This window comes from Haliotis cracherodii, unplaced genomic scaffold, assembly GCF_022045235.1.
Source record: "Haliotis cracherodii isolate W230 unplaced genomic scaffold, xgHalCrac1.p SCAF_2, whole genome shotgun sequence".
Taxonomy (NCBI): domain Eukaryota; kingdom Metazoa; phylum Mollusca; class Gastropoda; order Lepetellida; family Haliotidae; genus Haliotis; species Haliotis cracherodii.
Window position 1 is genome coordinate 57,136,824 of NW_027266275.1, and position 18,502 is coordinate 57,155,325.

Consider the following 18,502-nt stretch of genomic DNA (forward strand, 5'->3'; position numbering starts at 1 on the left):
TTCCAGTGATACTGCAATGCCTGAGTGAGCTCAGCAACATCGCGGGGCGGAATCTGCTGTCGTCTCACACGCCTACCAAGTTCGTCCCACAGGTGCTCAATTGGGTTCATGTCTACCTCCTCACACAGGGTAGTGGCAACATGAACTGGGGCACCCTGAACACTGTATGTTTCGGCTGTTGCTCCACCCCTCCCCGCCCCGGATTTTTTTTTATATAAAGAAAACGGATTTATTTGAATCAGGTTTGGGACCTTTGATACTTGTACAAATGTTTGCCCCATCTGTCAAAAAAAAAAGTTAACTACGGCCTTGGTTCACAAAAGCAAACGGACATACAGAACTGTAAAACACATGAAAATCTTCCGAAAGTCATTTTTGAAAATGTTAAAATATTTCCAAAGTGGCTCTACGGAACTACTTTGACCATGTCAGTGAGAAATAAAAAGGAAATATCAACGAATGACAAGATCAGGTGATCGAAAACTGTGTGTCTTCGATATTCTAAGGGGAGATAATTCTAATTGTGGTTCCTTTTCGAGAAATTGCGTCCCCTAGTGCCCCAGCTTGCGCTCGATCTCCAGCTGCAGAAGAAATATCTCACTCTGGTTTCTACATGAATGCTTGAGCAGATCTGAAGGCTCTGGGCTGTATCAGGTTTTGATAGTACCTTTCTAAATTTAAGGTTGTCAAATGTGGAATAACACCCGACAGCATGTTAGGAAGTTATATAACACGGTAAATGACACTTGCCTGACTTGTTTCCACAACACCAGTTCTGTATCATCAAATGCCCTAGTTTTATCCCGATGTTCAGCGCCCCGTCACCATCGAACTTTCGGCACCAAGTTCATCATCGTTGACAAAAGGTGTGTGGAGTATTACGCGAAACACAACATATTTTCTGCTCACGTAAACCGGTACGTTTTTGTAAGCGCTACATATTGTTATGGTGTAAGTTATCGAAGCAGGGGTAAAATCGTAATATATACCATTTGGTTATTAACGTCAAAGACCATAAAACGTTTTGTCTGTTTTTCTTTATATTCAATATGAAATAAATTGTTAAGTCATCACACATTGATATGAAAAAGTATTATAATATATGCATGAATGTCTCACATGATTGTGACTGTAGCTTTGTAATATATTTATTAGATTTTTTGTTATATTTTGTGCCACTGGAAAAGTAAAAAAATCTGAGTGGGTATATATGGATTTACTATATTATAGTGGTAAAGCGCTTTTGGAAGGATGTTATATATAGAAAAGGGATATACACACCCTCTACTACATGGAAGTTACATGACTATATTTGTTTACCTATGAGGGCAAATATATCAGGGTTCACTAAAAACAAATGTGCCCTAGGGTCATATCATGTCACGAGGCAACATTGTATTGTTGACGTCATTCGAATCTTATTGTGATGTCACACTAGAAAAAATGCCATAGCTGAAGATTGTTGACGTCCTTCGTCAAAGTTTGGTTCCGCTGCTGTTACAACTTGCTGTCTTTATTCTCGCTCGGGAAATACCGGACACTTGTGTCGTAAACATATAGTATGACATGAACACTCATATAATATCTTCTATGTAAGCTGCCACATCTATAGTGATCTCTCTATTCACTGTTCTGATCCAGATTTCTTTGAATTGAAGTGCTGTATCTACTCTACACTTCACTTGCAATAATGAATGATGCTTATTCTGAAGGTCCAGTTTTCACAGAAGAAATATTCTCACAAGTAGAACCATGGCCTCTTCCTCAAGCAGTCGACAGAATAGACTGGCTCTGGAAAAGTCACCATATCTCCTTCAACATGCTTCCAATCCAGTGGACTGGTAAATATGTTTTATTGTTATTGATGTCTGTGTGTTTCGTGAAGCATATATAGAGTTTTACTCGACGCAGAAATATGCATCCAGTACTCACAAATGTAGCCTATAGAGGGGACATGGAAATAGACCAATAGTTTTGGAGGTCAAGGAAAAATCCTCATAGATCTCTTTGGTTATATGTAGAGTCTAATACCGTTACATATGTATGTTGAAGCAGACTGTTCAGATAAGGTAGGAGGAGGCTATAAGTGGTGCACTTGTGCCCTATCCCCTTGTCTTTTTGGACATTAAAATATACTTAAAACAAAACAAGCATGTGAAAGGCATGTTTAACTAAACTAGTTTGACAGTAGGCCTACAGGTTACATAAAATATATCAGTGGTTTGTGTCCCAGGTGCATTCAAATTGAGAATAGCAACAAATAATATGCTCTGTGAGTCCCACTGGATGCTAATACGTATGACCAGAAATAATGATATGTTTTACTGTTAAACTATATGCTTATGATAGGAAACTTTAAATTAAATTCAGGAATATTTATTTTTGAAGCTAGGTCTATCAAAATAAACATACCAGTCCATTTTATGAGGCTTTTGGTCACCCATATCCCCTGTAATTTCCTAGCTGCATGAGAGACATTTTTCCATCTTGAGCCATTCTTTATACGTTTATCACTATGCAGATCTACTGGAATTACTTCATAACCAATAAATTTAAGGAAGTTTACAGACATAAGGAAGATAATTTATGGATGTCAGCTTCTGTATTATGAGGAACACTATGTTTTGGAGTATATACTTACTCCTTCATCAGTGTATCTCTTCTAAATGCCCTACAAAGACTTTACAGATGTCATTGTTCATCAATGCAGGTATCCATGGGGTCAGGAGGCTTTTGACAAGGCCAGGGCTGAGAACAAAGTGATATTTCTGTCTGTGGGTTACTCCACCTGCCACTGGTGTCATGTGATGGAGAGAGAGTCATTCGAGAATGAGGAAATAGGAAAGATCTTGAATGAGAACTTTGTCAGCATTAAGGTGGATCGAGAAGAGAGACCTGATGTTGACCGTGTATACATGACATTCATCCAGGTTGGTGCATTCTAAGCAATCAAACACTTTCATAGGATTTCAAATATTTGATTGGTCATTTAGTAGTTTCAAATGAGTCAAATTTTTTATATGAAACATAGGTAAAAGAATACATAAATAATGTCAATTTTGAGAATTTGAAAATCTCAATATTAAAATGGATAATTGGTACAGTTAACCACAGTTAACCACTAGTCTGTACACTTTATCAATATTAAAAAAAATATTAATACTCATTCTGAAAGATGTTGTGCCTTGCAGAATTGATAGAAATGCTTTTGAAGCATTGATTTTGTATTTTGTACCACTGTATGTATTTATATAGGTTTATCACAATTCTCTGATTAGTGAAGCATATTTCGACACCACTATGTTTATCAATAAATTAGACGAGTCTGTTAGTGAGGGTTAAATCCAGCAATGATTATGTTCAGTAATGTTGATTTCATCTTTTTTGTTTGTTTGTTTGTTGTTTAACACAGCACTCAGCAATATTCATGCTATATGACGGCAGTCTGTACATAATCGAGTCTGGACGGGATAATCCAGTGATTGACATCATGCAATTGGGATACGATGACATGCATCAACCAGGTCAGCGAGCCTCACCACCTGATCCCTTTACCGGTAGTTGCCTCTTACAACAACCAGAGTCGCCAGCATTGGTGGCTGAAGACCAATTCTATCCCAGATTCTCATGGGATAGATTTCATCTTTATAATGAAGTGTACAACTCTCATTGTTTAATTATGCATGGTATGATGTATGTTAGTTTGTGTTGTCAGGCTACTAGTGGGGGAGGTGGTTGGCCAATGAGTGTGTGGCTGACTCCAGACCTCAACCCCATAGTAGGAGGAACATACTTCCCTCCCAATGACAAGTACTATGGAAGACCAGGGTTCAAAACAATACTGCAGAATATTGCTGAGAAAGTGAGTATTATTTTCATTTAATTGAAGTGTTTCAATAATTATAACATAAAAGAAAAATGTAAAGCAGAAGAAAATACACAGTGTATCACATTCTTAATTTCAGTGGAGAACAAAGAAGGATGACCTAGAACAAAAGGCTGAAGTTATCCGAAGTTCTCTGTCGAAGATGAGCAACATCAGTGACAAGGGGGAAAACGCTTTGCCTTCAGAGCCACAGGTCATGAAGTGCTTTGGTATGCTTGTCATCAGCTATGATGAAGAACTAGGAGGATTTGGAAAGGCACCAAAATTCCCTCAGCCAGGTATACCTTAGACTTTTGAGAGTCAATTTCCTTAAGGTTACTAACTTGGGCTGGAATTTTTCCGATACATGTAATGGAATCAGCTGTTAAGTGACAAGATAGGGGCTTGGCTAGTTTGCACACCATGATGCAGATTCCTCAATGGGGATTCTTGGACAGAAGATCTAAATATCATTAACCAATGCTAGGTACCATTAACTCATGCTAGGTACCATTAACCCATGCTAGGTACCATTAACCCATGCTAAGTACCGTTACCCCATGCTAGGAACCATTAACCCTTGCTAGGTACCATTAACCCATGCTAAGTACCATTACCCCATGCTAAGTACCATTACCCCATGCTAGGTACCATTAACCCATGCTAGGTACCATTAACCCATGCTAAGTACCATTACCCCATGCTAGGAACCATTAACCCATGCTAGGTACCACAAACCCATGCTAGATACCATTAACCCATGCTAGGTACCATTAACCCATACTAGGTACCATTACCCAATGCTAGGTACCACAAACCCATGCTAGGTACCATTAACTCATGCTAGGTACCATTAACCCATACTAGGTACCATTACCCAATGCTAGGTACCACAAACCCATGCTAGATACCATTAACCCATGCTAGGTACCATTAACCCATGCTAGGAACCCTTAACCAATGCTAGGTACCATTACCCCATGCTAGGTACCATTAACCCATGCTAGGTACCATTAACCCATGCTAGGTACCAGTAACCCATGCTAGGTACCATTACCCCATGCTAGGTACCATTAACCCATGCTAGGTACCATTAACTCATGCTAGGTACCATTAACCCATGCTAGGTACCATTAACCCATGCTACGTACCATTAACCCATGCTAGGTACCATTAACCCATGCTAGATACCATTAACCCATGCTAGGAACCCTTAACCAATGCTAGGTACCATTACCCCATGCTAGGTACCATTAACCCATGCTAGGTACCATTAACCCATGCTAGGTACCATTAACCCATGCTAAGTACCATTACCCCATGCTAAGTACCATTACCCCATGCTAGGTACCATTAACCCATGCTAGGTACCATTAACCCATGCTAGGTACCATTAACCCATGCTAGGTACCATTAACCCATGCTAAGTACCATTACCCCATGCTAGGTACCATTACCCCATGCTAGGTACCAAAAACCCATGCTAGGTACCAAAAACCCATGCTAGGTACCATTAACCCATACTAGGAACCAATAACCCATGCTAGGTACCATTAACCCATGCTAGGTACCATTAACCCATGCTAGGTACCATTAACCCATACTAGGTACCATTAACCCATGCTAGGTACCATTAACCCATACTAGGTACCATTACCCCATGCTAGGTACCACAAACCCATGCTAGGTACCACAAACCCATGCTAGGTACCACAAACCAATGCTAGGTACCACAAACCCATGCTAGGTACCACAAACCCATGCTTGATGTAAGTATTGTGGGACTAAGAGGTGTATACAATGTAGCAGCATAGATCCCCTTTATGATCCAAAACTGGCTCCAACAGGAGATATTGTTGATACCTCGGAATTTTTCCACTTTTATCAACTCGTGTTGATATATTTGATATCAAAAGACACTCGGGTGAGATTCCCTATATCTCCTGCTCAAAAAGGGAGCATGGAGCCACAGTGGGTGCTGAGTAGAAATGGTATCAGGCTGATTGTAAAACTTGCATTATTCTGGACAAGAACAAGCAGCTACACGCACGCACACACGCACAATCAGGTACACATGCATGTTGTTATATAAGTTCAGTAATCTTGGAAACAATGTTCACCCCATTCCTACTCACCTGATCTCCAACCCTGAACCTTGCTCACACAATTAATTTCTATAGAGCCTCATTCAACTGAGTTCCGTCACACTGTAAAGTTGCTGATGTTGACAAAACACCTTTCACTCACTCATCCCAACAAGTAATTGATATGCATTACAAGGGCATGAAACTTTGTAAATAATCAGTTTGCAATATAATCAAGTGGTGCATAATGTTTGCGAATCACATTGCATCGTATTCAAGCTAAAGCATGTCTTGATCCATGCAGTTTGTTTCAGTAAATTTCAACTTCTTGTTACGCTTCTATGGGAGTAATCGCGGCAGTGAAGAAGGGCGACATGCCCTGGACATGTGCAGCTATACACTGACAATGATGGCCAAAGGTGGCATCCATGACCACGTGGCTCAGGTGAGACAACAGCTCAAGTCACACACAGGAGTAACATTATTTAGAGAATAACAACAAGCTACAAGGAATTACAGATTATCTGTCCCGAGTAAATGGATGATGTTAATCCCCAGCCTTTGGCAAAGAACTAACAGGATTCATTCATGAGGAGTAGATAATCTGTAAGTCTGAGTTTCAGTTAGGTCACTGTATATATTACTTATTGATGTTTTGAGAGAGAAAATGAAGAAAAAACATACAGAGAAACTTCACTGAAGACAGACTATTGTTCAGATGTGGTGTTATGAACAATGGATGACGTCATACCGTACTTTCTAACTTGCCTGTGAAGAGATGACCTGTTTAATAAACATACAGCTATATTACACATTGTGTAATACAAAAGCGTGTGTGCTTATATACCCGTGAAGATTCGGGGTAGAATAGTAGGTCTTCAGCACCCAATGCTTGCCGTAAAAGGCGACTATGCTTGCCGTAAAAGGCGACTAAAGGGATCGGGTGGTCAGGCTCGCTGACTTGGTTGATGCATGTCATTGATCCCAATTGCTAGGATCGATGTTCATGATGTCAATCACTGGATTGTCTGGTCCAGACTCGATTATTTACAGACCTCCATTATATAGCTGGAATATTGCTGAGTGCAGCGTTAGACAAGAAACAAACAAAAACAAACTTATATACTGTGGGAACAAGTTTAAAGACAAATATTGAAAACATCAACATCCCTGGGCTTATTTAATGACATTGCAAGTAGATATGATAAATCACTAAGAGGAGCTTATGCACACCTCACGACCCCAGATATCCTGTTGCTAGGCTGACGTCACATGGCATCATTGTCCGGGTGGAGTTTCAACAAATTTCCACAAATTGTATTGTGACCTGATTGTAAACTTTGTTGTGCATGGCACTGTTCCACCTGAATTCTAAATGTGGGCCACTGTTTGGTATAAAATTTATACGTGTCAACTTTTGACATGTTTGACATATTATTCTGTTAACTTCATTTGGATTATGCTCTGGTTCACGTAGATGTCTGCCTATTCACAAATGACAGTGCAATTCTAAAAAAGTTATAAATGGCAAGTAATAAATAAAATACTATACTCGCTCATGTGTAATACCAATAGTTCTGGTATTCAACCAGGACTATTCACTTGTTTCATAAAATTGGTATTACATGGTAGCTCTTTTAGTCTTCTATATATTCTCAACAATGGTGCAGTGTTACATCATATGGCTTCCATTGACTGATCAGCATTGAGAATCGCTAAGATGCACGTGCAAATATCGGAAAGTTATTACATACAATCATTCTACCCTCGTGGGTAATATTATCAGTATGCAGTATGGTTCATGGTTAGCGAGTTGATGTAATAATCATTTCATGCTTTAATGTGATGCATTGACTACTGCTGACACAACACAGGCGCCGTTGTAGACAGAATATGTTGTGTCATTGCAACTGTAATGATGTCACAGACCCTTCTGTTGACATGACATATTGACCCTGTTAGCGTCTCAGATTGTTTTCAGAAAAGAAGATACTAATTCTTCCCTACAGCCATAAGTGTAGGATAAAACACATCAACCCGAATCCAATGGATAAAACTGAGTGGTGTTACCTCCGAGGTTTTATCCCAAGGATGGTTTTTTTATATCCCATTAAAACCTAAGGGTAAGTGTTTTATCTAACTTAACCCGAAAAAAGAAAATTAAAACCACATTTATCAACATTTTTATGTCTCAAACATACTTTCCATGAACCTTAGGAAACGGGTGTAAAATATCTGTTGCTGGCATACGGGTACTTGAAAAAGACATTCTTAAAAGCATTGTGATTTATCAGCACTTCTGTAGCCTGGTTTACACTCTCTGGGCTACAGATACAGAAGGTTGCATGTTGGATCCCTGGGAATATAAACTAAACATTTGTCACATATATGTTGTGATCTTCCAAGAATTGAAATGTTTGTTTGTTTGGGAACCGATTGTTTAATTTTTTAAACCAGACATTTCCAAGTTTGTATAAAACTATAAATCACATCTAATGTCCACTGGTTGTTCCGTTGATGTACAGGGCTTCCATCGCTACTCCACAGACAAGTTCTGGCATGTGCCTCACTTTGAGAAGATGTTGTATGACCAGGGCCAGCTAGCCGTGTCCTACATCGACGCCTATCAGGTGTGTAGTATGGCAGGAAGAATTATGGAGTTTGGCAATTTGCTAAATAAGATTGAGAATGAAGAAATAGTTGGATGACTTGGTTGATTGTGCATCGTTGTACCCTGACAGGGGGGACATCACTCACAATGCAGTGGTTTTTAAAATACTAGCACAGCAGCATCATTGATAAAACATCAACTCAGGAAATGTTTCATTGTTTGCTATTTTCTTATAGATTATATAATATGTGCTGAAGTAAAATGGGGTTTGATGTCCTGTCCAAGGTAATTGCAGTTATATAGTGATGAGCGAGCGAGCGTGCGTGCATGCTCGCTCTTGTACTAGAGTGCTAACCCACTGAAATAACATGCTGCAGTATGCCGCAGTTTTAACATGAATACCCACTGAGACACAGTATACTGACTCCAAGCCAATCAGTCGTTGTTTTAGCCCCTCAATGCCAAGCACCAGATAGGATAACAGTACCATCTTTTAAAGTCTTTTAGTATGATGCAACCAGGGTTCGAACCCCAGACCTTCCACTCAACAGGCCACTTGACCACGGAGGCAGTCTTATATATTATGAATAGGAAAATATATGTAACACAACTATCAAATGAAAAGCTCTTGTCTATTGAAAAGTACTAATTCAAAGCATTGGAAGGTATAGATAGCATTTAAAGAATAGATGGAATCATTTTGTTTATTCAACGATTTTGTTCTCCAAAGCTAGAGGAATAACCTGTTTTGGTATGATGAGATACATGACATACAATTTGTGTGATTAATTCAGGGCAGGGGATATTGATGACTTTGTCATCTTCTTGTTCATACATGAAGGGAAGCTTTTCACTAATACTTTCACTCTGCAGCAGTATGTAGTAATTGCTCTTTTTCTACAATTGTTTTTCAGGCTACTAAGGACAAATGTTTCGCAGACATTGCTGAGGACATCTTCCAGTATGTGTCCAGGGACCTGAACCATCCAGTGAGTGTCAGCAGCGTTGACAGCCAAGTGTGATTGACTGAGCAATCTGCTTAGATATTACCTGTACAAATACATTTTCCAACATGTGTACATTATGTGGTGTCCCCCACTTTGATGTTGCTGGAATAAGAAAGCAGTATACAAAATCACTCTCTCTCACTCACTCACTCACTCACTCACTCACTCACTCACTCACTCACTCACTCACTCACTCACTCACTCACTCACTCACTCACTCACTTACTCACTCAATCACTTGATCACTCACTTGATCACTCACTCAATTACTCACGATCACCCGATCACTCACTCTCACTCACTCACTCACTCGCTCACTCACTCACTCACTCACTCACTAACTCGATCACTTACTCGATCACTCACTTACTCACTCACTCACTTGATCACTCACTCACTCACTCACTACAGTCATGTCATACAGTGAAACAAAGTGATTCTGAGCATCTTTAACCCAAACCACCATGGTCCTGGTCTATATTTGGTCTTCAGCAACCCATGTTTGTCGTAGGAGGCGACTAACGGGATCAGGTGGTCCGGATCACTGACTTGGTTGATGCATGTCACAATTGCATAGATCGATGCTCATGATGTCAATCAATGGATTGTCTGGTTCTGACTTGAGTATTTACAGACCGCCGTTATATTGCTCGAATATTGCTGAGTGTGGTGGTAAACAAAAATGAAATAAATATAGAATTTAGATCTCTGGATGATTACTGTTGGAATATCAACATACACAGTACTGACTGGATTAACAAGGCATAATGTATGAAGTGTTCAGATACAAATATCTAACATTTTCAGTATTGAGGGTTAATTCAATTCTCTGAGAACAGACTCTGAGCTTAACCTGTATGTACATGATAAAATGGAACCATTTGTATCTGCTACATTCCTATAACACAAATGTGTATGTCCTGCTGTCGTGTTCAGGCAGGTGGCTTCTACAGTGCTGAGGATGCAGATTCTCTGCCTGAGAGCAGTGCTACAGAGAAGAAGGAGGGAGCATTCTGTGTGTGGACCCAGCAGGAACTGCGGGCACTTCTGTCAGACATGCTGGAGGGTCATGACGCCAATACAGAAGCAGACCTGTTCTCTCGGTACTACAATACTCAGGACACAGGGAATGTCGATCCCTACCAGGTACATTTGCTGGACATTGTCTCGACTTTGGTTGTCTATATTACCGTATTCGACGTAATAAACGTCCCACTCTAATAAGCGCCCACTGCGATATTTGCTAATATATTGGCAAGTGAACAATCCCAATAAGCACCCCTTCCGATTGATCAATGTACACAAGACTTATTTATTCGCGTTTAATATGCACTCGTGTGTTATATGCACCCTTAATTATGGGCAATTAAATTCTGGAAAAAATATATCTGTCGTATATAAACAGTTCAGGCCGTCAGCATAAACCACAAAATTTATCTTTCAACTCCACCAAAATAATATTCTAATAAGAGCCCCCTATTTCTAATCTTGAGAGCGCCCTGGGCGCTTATTTTGTCAAATACAGTATTATATTACAACTTTTCAATAATCTTTCCAAGACATGGCTCTTTGTATATAAATTTTATGTTATTTTGAATATTGCCATGAATTTTAACATTGCTATACAGTGATCCCTAACTACAACGCTACTTTTGGGGTCCAAATAATTGATGAGTGTTATAGACAATCAGCGATTTAACCGAGGTGGAGTCGTAGGGGGTAGATGACCAACAAAACAGTATGCATGCGCTGATTACCTAACAAGATCTAGGTTGCACGTTTCTGTCTTTCAAATTTTTTGGATAGTGTTATAAACTAATTATGAGAAACACATTTTGATGAGATTTTATACTTGATTTTATGGAAACGTGATTGCGGATAAAAATTTGTACCATCGCAATGATTGCATCCTGATAAGTATAAAAGTAGAAAATATATATACACATGCTTTGAAGGCTGCTCTAGGAAGGGAATCTTGTGGCAGTTTTCACGAGATTACAATTGATGAACATCCCATAAGGGCCGGTTGTTAGTACAGTCTGTTCCAAATCAGGGATCTATTAGGAAAATACTATGGGACAGTCCATAGCTCTCTGTAACAACAGACCCATGAAGATCCGGGGTAGATTAGGTCTTCAGCAACCCATGCATGCCGTAGAAGGCAACTATGCTTGTTGTAAGAGGCAACTAACGGGATCGGATGATCAGGCTCACTGACTTGATTGATGCATGTCATCGTATCTCAATTGCATGGATCGATGCTCATGATGTCAATCTTTGGATTGTCTGGTCCAGACTTGATTATTTACAGACTGCCATCATATAGCTGTAATGTTGCCGAGTGTGGCATTAAACAAACAAACAAACCAAACCGTAACCCTGATGCAAGACCTGTCAATTTACAATGTGTAACTTGAGACATAAGTATTCACATCAACATGAAGCTCTGGTGACCCTCCCCCATCTTGCAACTGCAGGGTCTTACATGAATGTGTAGGTGTGAGCAATGAATTGGCCGAATAATAATTTGTCTGTAGAAAATCACAGAGGGAAGGAAATTTAGTCCTCCTCCTTGGGACATATGTACAGACCGCTATCATAGTCGTTTATGACATATGCCGTAAATTAGAAAAAAGAGACAATTAGAAAGGTGAGAGCATGTACATGACTGTATATGACAATAAAAAAGTTGTCATGGCAGATTGAAAAATCTTTGATGCCATGTATCTCTGTAATAAATGTGATGTGAAGCTTGAGAATTGTATTTTTGTGTTCCTAAGATCCCATAGTTATTATAAATTATAGGGGCGGTCAGGTAGCCTAGCGGTTAAAGCGTTCGCTCGTCACGCCGAAGACCCGGGTTCGATTCCCAACATGGGTACAATGTGTGAAGCCCATTTCTGGTGTCCCTGCCATTATATTGCTGGAATATTGCTAAAAGCTGCGTAAAACCATACTCACTCACTATTATAAATTATAATGAGAAGTCAAAATGTGATTTTTAACCAATACGGTCCCTTATCTCATGGTTGGTCACAGATAGTGCCTGACCATCCCAAACACGTTTGTTTTTCTCGATCTGCCATACTATGACGAATTGTTTGTTGTCATAGACAATTAGTCAATTTTGAATATCCAAAGAAGGTATTCCTGTTGAAATCCAGACAAAGTGAACCACATTGAAGCAGTGGAGTGGCCTTTTTCAAATTTTTCTATTTCCTAGAAACATAAGTAAGAGAATTATATGGATGTCAACTTCTTTATTATGAGGAACACAATGTTTTGGAGTATAAACTTACTCTTTCATCAGGTGAATAGATGCTAATGCTAAAAGCATTAATCACCTGATGAAGAAGTAAGTATATATACTCCTAAATGTGGTGTTCTTCATTGTAAAGAAGTTGACATCCATAGAATTCTCTTCCTTATGTGTATCACTTCTAAATGCCTTTCAAAGACATCCTAGAAACAGATCCAAGAACATTTAAGCTGAGGAAATTTTGAACCTGTTATGTTGTGGAGTGAGAATTGAGGGGGCAATTGGGGGTATATATGTGCTACAGGAAAACAGTTCAAGAACAGTTTGGCTGATCATGGCATATCTTTCCCAGGTATATTGTTCCACCATACTTTTGGTAAATCAGTTCCACTGGAACAAAATTACATTCGGAACGTATTTACACTCACAATACACCTGCAGTGCTGAAATACAATGGACAGTTTATAAGGGTGGAAGGACATAATATATACAGGTATGTGAAATGATCATTTAAACTTTTCTGCGACTTTACTTTCAGGATCCACATGATGAGTTGAAAATGCAGAATGTCCTGATAGTGCGAGATAGTGTGGAGAGAGTAGCTGAGGTGTTTAACTTGAGCATAGAAACCACAGAGCAAGTCTTGCAGAAGTGCAGGAATGTGTTGTTTTATGTCAGACTGAAAAGACCCAAGCCGCATCTGGACAACAAAATGGTGGCTGCTTGGAATGGTGTGTAAACATATATACTACATTGTATGGCAATGCCAAACCATATTGATATTGACAAATTCTGACCTCTTTTTAACCAGTCCTCATGATACAAGTTTAGATCACCGTGTGTTGTTTATCCCTGTGTAGCGGCCATAATGATCCCGTGATGGGATTCGAACCACGGACCTTCTGCTCCAAGGTCGGACAGATTGTCCACATGACCAAAGAGGTTAACCCCGTCAGCAAGCTGACAAGGTAAAGTTGTGGGATGACTCAACGCCCTGCTACACCTGTATTTCTCTATACAAACAAGTCTTGAAGTTGATCAACAAAAGTAATCAACTAAATATTAAGGACTTCTCCCTTCTTCCAGATGCAGGATGAGAATCTTCCGCGGATCCACAAATTAAGTGACCACAAATTTGTTAAAATGTGATGGCTTCCCTCATAAACACCCAAAAATTATGGACCACGCTCCATTGCCAAGTAGTTTCAGCTGAAAAGGAAAATATCCATTCTCATGCCTGCAGATGTCAGGAGACAAGTTTTGGGAGTCAGTCTTGGTAAAGTTGTCATCATTGCATGCTGTAGGTCTGATGATATCTGGCTACGCCCGAGGAGGCCAGGTCCTGGGAGAGAGCCAGTACACTGACCGCGCTGTGAAGGCGGCAGACTTCCTGCGTACACACATGTACAGTGAGGATACAGGGGAGCTGCTCCGAAGCTGTTATACTTCACAGCAGGATGGCGTGGATCAAATGTAAGAACAGCTTGGATATGTCATTTTTCACTCTTATCCTATCTCACACTTTGCGTATCCATGGTCACCGCTATCACCAACTCATACACAAGTTCTGGTCGAAATAATAACTTGGCAAGTGAGATGTAGGCGTATCATTGTCAACCCCTGCATTTGAAAGTAATAGGAGGAGTTGTATTAGGCAAAATCTTAATTCAATTACTAGTAATGCTAAGAGCTTGGGGGCTGAGTTAACTGGTTTCTCTCTCAAATCGCCCTGACAGTAATAATGATCCTGTTGTAAAAATAGGATTGTGAAATAGAATTGGAGTTTTTGCTTAGTTTGCAATGGTTATCATATAAAACATTGAGAAATCAGGTAAGTTGATTTTGAAGGATGGAAAACTTGCAAGACTGTTAACGCACTAGATCAGCTCTATCTAGATCCAATACTGAAATAACAGTTTGGCTACTTGGCTATAACTCTATGTGTACATGTGAATATGTTCCCCCTGAACATTTGTTACATATAAAAACATTGATACACATGTCCTGAGCTTATATTCTTGCAAAGTGATTACACAAGTGTTTGTCTGATGTTCAAGGATGTTACCAAGTTACTGCAAGGGATGTTTGTAAAAGGGGGATTATATTTGAAGGAGTTCTTCTTCCAATAAAAAGGATGCACTTATCTGTACCATTACAGAAATCAAAGTATGCTTAAAATGTGTACCTGTTCAGCACAAACACAACTGGAATGTTAACAAAGCTCTAAAAGATGTGTGCTCTAAGATTGAGTAAATTTCAGTGCTGTCCAGCCTATTAATACCCAATGTGGTCAGCTACTTGTACCTGCTCATATTGTACATACACATCTGTGCATGAAAAAATGCAATGTAGAAATTATGACAATCGTACCTCTTATGCTGCTGAAAGCAGTCTGTGTGCAAGTTCTGTTCTCTTCTATGTTGCATATGTAAGTGTGAATATTATCCTACCCTATTTTTTATCCTGGAGATGAAATTCTCTTGTGTCAGGATGATTCTCCCTAGTGAATTTGAACCCATACCAGTGTATTTAATACTTACACATATAGGGGGTATATAGGTCGGGCAGCTTTGTAGTTAAAGTGTTCGCTCGTCACATGTTTGATTCCTGACATGAGTGCTATGTGCTATGCTATGTGCTATGTGTGAAGGCCATTTTTGGTGTCCCCCGCCATCATATTGCTGGGATATTGTTCAAAGCAGCATAAAACCAAACTCACTCACTATGCTGCATATAATATGTTCTGTTTCAATCATGGTTGAAGTTGTTCTTTGTTGACAAAGTTTCTTTATCATTTTCAAGGATGTAATTTTCACATGTAATGTTTGCTCAAAAATCTTGAAAGTGCTCAAAAAAAATATCCCAAAGATTCACTTCCATTCCAGCACGGAGCCTATTGCGGGATTTGTGGATGACTATTCCTTTGTGATCCGAGGCCTGCTGGACTTGTACGAGGCATGTTACGATGCCCGGTGGTTGGAGTGGGCAGAGCAGCTACAACAGAAGCAGAATGACCTCTTCTGGGACAGTGAGGGTGGCGGGTACTTTAGTACAGATGCCTCCGCAAAGAACATTATCATCAGAATGAAAGAAGGTGAGAGACTTAGTTTCCAGTTTTCCAGCATAGTTCATGGTTCGGATTCAATGATAACTAAAACTTCATGTGTGTACAGGTTTTAATGTTAACCTTAATTTGGCCTGTGCATTTTCACCATGCTCCTTAACTCTCTCAAAATGCATTTCGTCTCCTGTATACATGTCCTCAAAAACCACTGGACCATTAAAGCTGAACGTCACATGTTTGTACCAACCAATGATGGCACCTGAATTTGTTCATTTAGTTTGAATCCAACATGGCCTCCTTGGCAGACATATTGTAAAAGCTATTTATGGCCATCACTCTGTCATTAACGTGTTGAAATGTGTTACCTGTGTAGTTAGCAGTGTCATTGTACATGTTCCATATTTTGTAATATTTTACATTTTGAACTTATGTTGACCATTCTCATAACATGCTTTTTATTTTAATGTTTTTCCTCTGTATTTGTGCAGAAAGTTATTTGAATATTGATGCTGACAAGTGTCCGGAAAAAATGCCTGCCCACCAGTGGCTGGTAACTTTTCTGTCGGGCTGCATGAAATTTTCCTCTACCTGCCCAACTGTCTGACAGATAAATTTAAGCCAACTTACATACTCAGTTTTATTATACCACCTTAGCAATACTGAATCAAGACGTGATTTGTCTGTTATTTTTCATGATTTTTCAAGATTTATAATGTCTGAATGCGAGAAGGTAACTTTGAAGATGGGCAGGCAACATTTATGGGTCACCTGCCCGACTGTCTTGGTTGAGTTTAAAATTATTTCAAACACTGATGCTGGCAGCAGTCTTCGTTAAGTGCCTGTCTTTATTGATATTTAAACTGTTGACTTTATATGCAGGTGAGCTACAATGCTGTGATCAAATTTATTTATGAAACCATATCCATGTGAGTGCCTAATGATTCAGTTAGTTAATCCCGGGTTTGAAAGAAAGGAACAGTGGTTTAACTTGATTGTCACAAGATACATGATACACGATACATGATACATGATACGCTACATGGGGACTTGTCACTTATCATGGAGCCATACTCCATCAACAAAGGTACAACTAGAGATCCCACCAAGACATGATTAAATGTTATTCAATTAAAATGTCAATGACAGGAGAACGCTTGTACATTCTATCAGATAGGGATGGGACGAGTCCAAGTTTACTACCCGGGTACAGGGGGCGGTCGGGTAGCCTAGTGGTTAAAGCGTTCGCTCGTCACGCCGAAGACCTGGGTTCGATTCCCGACATGGGTACAATGAGTGAAGCCCATTTCTGGTGTCCTCCCGCCATGATATTACTGGAATATTGCTAAAAGCTGCGCAAAACCATACTCACTCACTCACTCACTACCCGGGTACCCGACCCCCTTTACCAAACCCTTCCAGATACCCACTGTAGGTCTCAAGAGTTTGAAACAAAATGTCTGGTTGGGAATTGTTTTACCCCAGCCCTGGCAAAAACTATTTAAATACATGTATTAAACGATCAGATCATGCGTTCGCTGAAGTTGACTGATGCTTTATCTTTACTCAAACATATACAAGTCAAAAGGAATATGTGCATCATCGGAAAGAAATGCAATAATTAGCGACTTGAAGTGTAACCACTGAGCTATAGTGTCTTTTTGTCATTTAATAATATACCACAAGACTTAACCACAGTTCCGGGTAGTACTGTGGGTACCCTGGTAATACTCAGAACCCACCCGACCCGAGTACCCTAGTTACCCGTCCCAGCCCTACTATCAGACAATGTTATTTTACAAATTCCCTTCTTAAGTTCCATATACATGTATATATTTAGCCATCTTCTCATGTTTTGTTTTGTTTCAACTTACTGGAATAGGGGAGATAACTCTCTTTGACCAATTGCACAAACGATGAGCTGTAAAATGACAGACTTGGACCAGTTAAAATACCATTATATGATATAGGTATGTACAGGCCGAAAGAAGACTCTAGATGAACAGTGCATTGAAAATATGAAAATAAAAATAGAAGTGGACATGATTATGTCATTTAGATTTATTTCCATTTAGATCTACAGTGATGTTTACAGTTCCGACAAGTTAAATCATAACTAGAACATGATTGTGGTCAAGTTATTTCTACATTCAGTAAAAGAAATAATAAAATAAGAAGGCACATATTTGGCGATGATAAGTATCAGTGCTTTGTTGAAGTTCAAATTTTATCAATGTATTCAGCATTAGGATTAGTAAATAAGCTATTTTTTCGTGAAATTGTAAACATAATAAAAATTGAATGATGTAAAAGTGGCCCAGCTCTTAAACATGTTGCCCCGCTGCTAATAAGCATGTGCCACGCACACAAGCTATTACATTGACAGTGAAGAAACCAGTTCATTAAAAAAGACATTGTTTGAAGAAACAAAAGTTCACATGAGATGACTGAGTTGATACATATAGACATCTGTTTATTACTCTATATAGTATCTATTACTCACTACTGTATATATACAGACATGCACTGTCAGTAAGCAATAATACAAAAGTCAAATTCAATTAAAAAAATAAAAATAAATATCTGTTGACATGTTTAATACCTGCTTTCGACTC

The 18,502-nt window shown here is 39.3% G+C and overlaps 1 protein-coding gene across 1 annotated transcript in view; it reads left to right on the forward strand.

The window, feature by feature from the left end:
* Positions 1-607: 607 nt before the first annotated feature.
* The window catches only part of LOC139469320 (spermatogenesis-associated protein 20-like), a 43,076-nt gene continuing 25,181 nt past the window's right edge, over positions 608-18,502 (forward strand). The window contains exons 1-12 of the mRNA XM_071251459.1: positions 608-866; positions 1,713-1,841; positions 2,711-2,930; positions 3,716-3,862; positions 3,966-4,164; positions 6,264-6,394; positions 8,475-8,579; positions 9,475-9,549; positions 10,504-10,713; positions 13,365-13,557; positions 14,131-14,299; positions 15,712-15,920. Of these exons, the coding sequence (XP_071107560.1) occupies positions 691-866; positions 1,713-1,841; positions 2,711-2,930; positions 3,716-3,862; positions 3,966-4,164; positions 6,264-6,394; positions 8,475-8,579; positions 9,475-9,549; positions 10,504-10,713; positions 13,365-13,557; positions 14,131-14,299; positions 15,712-15,920 (1,963 nt within the window). The 5' untranslated portion in view covers positions 608-690. The remainder of the gene's footprint in view (positions 867-1,712; positions 1,842-2,710; positions 2,931-3,715; positions 3,863-3,965; positions 4,165-6,263; positions 6,395-8,474; positions 8,580-9,474; positions 9,550-10,503; positions 10,714-13,364; positions 13,558-14,130; positions 14,300-15,711; positions 15,921-18,502) is intronic.